The 5,000-nt window shown below is 37.9% G+C and overlaps 1 protein-coding gene across 4 annotated transcripts in view; it reads right to left on the bottom strand.

The window, feature by feature from the left end:
• Nucleotides 1–4,801, bottom strand: part of LOC119579045 (cyclin-dependent kinase 11B-like) — a gene marked incomplete at its 3' end in the record, with an annotated part of 23,722 nt that extends 18,921 nt beyond the window's left edge. For 2 of the 4 annotated variants that reach the window (XM_037926766.1, XM_037926767.1), the window contains 4 exon segments: nt 583–820; nt 1,460–1,598; nt 1,733–1,930; nt 4,561–4,783. In XM_037926766.1, coding sequence (XP_037782694.1) covers nt 583–820; nt 1,460–1,598; nt 1,733–1,930; nt 4,561–4,658 — 673 coding nt within the window. 4 annotated transcript variants of the gene reach the window in all.
• Nucleotides 4,802–5,000: the final 199 nt, after the last annotated feature.

Below are 5,000 nucleotides of genomic sequence, written 5' to 3'. Positions count from 1 at the left end.
ATGATGGTCTTTGCGCCGCCGCGCCGCTCCAGAAAAAATCCCGTTGCGGCGGCCCACGCGGCTGGCAACTATTACCGTGAGCGGCGCTGAGCGACGAGCGAAAAATTCCAGGGCGAATGGGTTAATATGCCTAGTAATTTAAGGCTTTCAATCTTAGGGGGGAAATGTACCTGCTACAGGAGAAAGGAACACTGAAACCTTGACCACTTGATCACTCTTTTTGTACCCTTTTTTTTCTAAATACACGTTATGAATTAGAAAAGAATCCTCTAATATGAATTTCAGTATTTTGAAAAGCAATAACTCATAAAACAAAATAGTTTCAACAAAGCTGCCCCTTAAAACAAAGTTGGATGGACAAGCAAAAGTGCCATAACTTATATAATAGCTAGCACATGCTTTTCTTACGTGATCTGTTGCTAGAAAATGTTTTGCCAAGACAACTAGCAGTCTTTACAACCTTTCTGTTTTGCTATTCATAACACATCTACCTATACATCCACCAAAATAGATACACATCGAGACAAAGCAAATTAAGTTACAATGCACAATCACAGGGAATAAAAACACACACACACACACCTGCCACAAGGAACCTTTCCATTCTCCGTTCTCGTTCTGCTCTTTCCCTTGGCGAGAGCTGGACCATCATGCGATCTTCTCTCCGATGGTGCACGTAGGCAGGATGCTCACTGGCACCCATTCCCCCGCTTCCCATTCCTCCTCGACTGGAATGTTCACGGTGGTAATCGAGATGTTCGTACTGGTCCTTCTCATCAATGTAGTATTCGATGTCTCGTCCTCTGTCTCTCCGTCGTTCCTATGAACATTATTGAGGGTGTGATCACTGATATGATAAGGCAGGTAGGTGTGTGCTTAGCTAAAGCTCTTAATCAAAGTAAAAAAGCCCTAATAAAAAAACTATTTATCAATAAATATATAGGAATCTTATCTTGATGATCATCCCAGTTTATAGGCAGAATAAAAATATATATATTATACAATTTATGATATATAATACATATGGAAGAGATACCAATACTCTTAGAACTGTAGTAACAAAAAGTAAAATTTCTAATTAGTCTAAAGTTTATCAAAATATGGACAGAAATACATTAAACAAATGTACAATTTTTTTTGTCGGGGGGGGGGGGGGGGGGGGGGGGGGGCAAACCAGGAGCACAATACAAAATTAATTTTGAAAGATCTTGGAAACTAATTTGCAAGCATAATTGTGATACCAGACTATTGTCCACAGTAACATATTGCTCATAACAGATGAAAAATAATAAATAAATAAATAAATAAATAAATAAATAAATAAATAAATAAATAAATAAACAAAAGATGAAAAAATCAGGGAGTAAGCGACAAAGTTACTCATCTGTGACAACCTTCAGTACTACAAAGTATTGTTTCTCTTCCATACATCTCAGTAGATCATCATAAAATTCCTCACCATTTCTCTGTCAACCATTTTCCTCCCCTTATCCAGCTTGGTTCGGAGATCAACCACCTGCCTCTCATGCTTGCTACTTCTGTCCTTGTGCTTTCGACCATCGCGGTTCTCCCTCCTTTCACCTCCGTCACCACGATCCCTAGGGATGCAGAACGATATTGGTAATCAGCCCGTGCATAAAGGTAATCTATAAGACTACAGACTGTATTTCAAGCAACCTAAAAAGGCATAGTATCTACTTCTGTACACAGGTATTATACAATCATATAATACCTGTGTCGTCGATGCTCTCGCCTGCGCTCCTCGTGGCTCCGATGTTCGCGGCTTCTGTGGCGGTCTTTGTGTCGCTCTCCCTTGTGGCGGTGACGATCCCTTTTCTCGCGCTTCTCGCGTTTCTCCCGCCGCTGGACAACCGCTTGAGGGGGCTTGATGTCCAGGCTGTCTCCTTGGTCGCCATCATAGGATGACATACTGAAAATAAATAAAGAAAGCTTGAAAAGGACTCCGCTTACCCTCATCTTGGTTTTTGACCATAAATTCCACTGAATCACTCAAATACTGTTTATACTCACTCATACCTACATATGCAAATGAATTAATAGCAACAGCCAAGGGGATTAGATTTATTTCTTGCCAGCATAATTTTCAATATTTGGTCATTTAATTTTTTTGAATCACAGAAAAATGTAAATCTTTCGCACATGCATATATGGCCAATTCTAAACTGATGAAGGCTCCACTAAATCAACTTAGCTCTGGCTGGCACTCATACACTCCTTAGCCTGAGTTCACACCTCACAGGTTAACATCTAGCTTAATTAAGTGTTTAACTCTTTAAGTGCCATGCTCAATTTCTAGCATGGTTGGCACTGTGAACCCTTTCTCCACAGAAAAAAATGGAAATTACTATTTAGCTGTTTATCTAGTATGCTACACAGGTGAGTACATTATATGTATATCAGATAGCTTACATATCTACCTCACAAATCAAATGCATTTTATAAATACCAGAGTCTTCACTTCCCTACCCAAAACCCTGATTTCCTACAAGCCCCCAAAACCTGTTGGTTGGAGAGGCAAAGGCTCCTAACTCATAGACTTAAACTGAAAATGAATATATAATGATATTTCCTATAACACATCTGCAATCAGACAGTCATTTTCTAAAACCCATCCACATTTTAAAATCCACCAAATTTGATATCAATGAACTCCTTACACTATCTAATGTGTATTCATAGCAGTTTTAGTCTGTGACCTGACGTTTCGGGAGGGTACGAGGTTTGTTTATGAAATAGTAGGCTTAGATTACGCATTTCTTAGCCTATACCTTTCTGCCAGTGTTAGGGGAGTATGCCTCATAAAACCTGGATAATGGGGGGGGGGGGACACTGTCAGATAATACTGAATTTATGCCTGTTGCTCATCATGTTTACATTGCAAGGATAAAGTACTACACTGAATGCATAAGTCATTACTGCAACATTCCAATTAGTTCATGTATTGCTATATATTATTAAAAATGATTATTCTGTATTTATCAATATCTACTTTTCAATATTTACATAAGTATTTACAGTATTCTGTTAATATCATTATACTTGTTTGAGGTTTTTAACTGGTAACTGGCGCATACACATTTTGACAACCAGGATTTTTGAAAGCATCTGGGTGGTGTGTGAATTCTTCACAAAAAAATTCATTGGATGCCTATAGATTTTTTTCAAAAGTATGCACTTCATCTCGTAACCTTTCAATGGTGGTAGGCACATTCATAGAGTTTCATTTGCAGATTTGAGGCATTTTCTGCAGCACTTTTATGCATTTTTGCTCTATATTCATTCTAATTCAACCTGTCTTACACCACACTTCACCTTATACACTCTATGCCATCTCCTACTATCAGAACTGTTGTTTAACCCCACGCCAACAGGTTACAGAAATCTCTGAGCACAATAAACTCTGATGATTTACTGAGATAACTAGTTTGTTTATTACTACACACATGTGAAAATAGTTATTTCATCCACATCAATGCCTGCTTTACCATGTTTACGTATTTCACACATTCTTCTAAGAATATACTTCATAATATTCTTTAACAGTTATTTATACAATTATTAACAATATGGTTGTGCATATGTTAGCTTTCATGACTGGAATCTTTTACTGCTCAGCAAGCCTTCATTCCATGACAAGTGCCAGGGAGAACTGTTTTCTTTACATTATTGTGTCAATAATGGGCCATTTTTGAGGCATTATTGGTGGCTATGCAAAAGTACTAGACATTTGAGGCCATCATGGTATAATATCTGAGCTTATCTAGTGTCCCAAGTGTTGGAAAAAAATGTAATTAAGATACTAAGTTAGTCTAACAATTCAGAGAATGGACAAAATTGGAGCGCCGTTGCAATGAAAACTATAAGCATTACTTTTACTTATTTCCTGAACCGGTACTAGTTCCCAAGAGCGACACACCCTCCACAGGCGAAGTCCAAAAACCAGGGAATCATCCAAACCCAAAATCCAAACCTTTCCTACCCTCTATTCATTCCCTAGATAGGATGGGAAGCACCCTGTATTAGCACTTTGTTCCAAAATAAAGAAAACATGAGATTACGAACTCTAGCTGTACGAGGGTGTTGTGGACTTCGACTCATGAGCAGCGACATGCAGCGGATATTTTCGTCACTTCGCAATAGATATGAGGTCGCTGCAGCTGAACCTTATCTTATTATTCTATTTCTTATGCTCTCTAAGATGGCAATGCCCCTTTCCCTCAATCTCTGTGCGTCATATTAACCCTGAATACTTGCAGAGGAAAACAAACAACAGATTCGTTAAAGTTACATTGTGAATAAAAAATTTAAAAACGATAACTGCATTATAGGATGGCTGCGCGAAAATTAAAGAAACTTCCCCAAAATCAGCTCTTCCATGGCCTGGGCACCACAGGGTTCTGGGCAAGTCTCGAACAAGGCTTATATACGCCTAAGCAACAAAATAAACACACACACAGGCCACGTATTGAATAAGCAATAGACGAAATACATTATTTAAAAATAAATAAACAAATAAAACACAAAACCTAAAAATTTTACCTGAATTCATCTTCCTCGACTTCGTGATCATCGTTAGACGCGTGAATGTGATGTCTTCCCTCGTCAATTATCTCCCCATCTTCCTCGTGACTATCCATCTTGGTCGTCTGAACTCGAAGAAATAACCTTAAACCATGAAAATTCCTTCTATTTTGGTATTTTCCTGTGTTTTCTGCTTATCTTGAAAGGGATGCGGGTTGTTGTTTACGTCCTTTGAACGTTGGTGGTCTTCGCTAAGTACGGGTTAGGAAGCGGATATTCTCGCTCGGTATATTTCGTATAATTTGTTCATTGTGGTATTAATATACCTAATTTTAGTACCGAAATAGTATATATTTTAATATATAGTATTATCAAGTTATATTATTTCCGATTTTATGTTATTTATATAATAAAGAGCACTATTACAAGTTACCTATATAAGACAAAACAAAAGAGAA

The sequence above is a fragment of the Penaeus monodon genome, chromosome 11 (assembly GCF_015228065.2).
Source record: "Penaeus monodon isolate SGIC_2016 chromosome 11, NSTDA_Pmon_1, whole genome shotgun sequence".
Classification (NCBI taxonomy): domain Eukaryota; kingdom Metazoa; phylum Arthropoda; class Malacostraca; order Decapoda; family Penaeidae; genus Penaeus; species Penaeus monodon.
The sequence above is the reverse complement of the archived record's forward strand: the minus strand, read 5'-3'. Positions and strand labels throughout refer to the sequence as shown.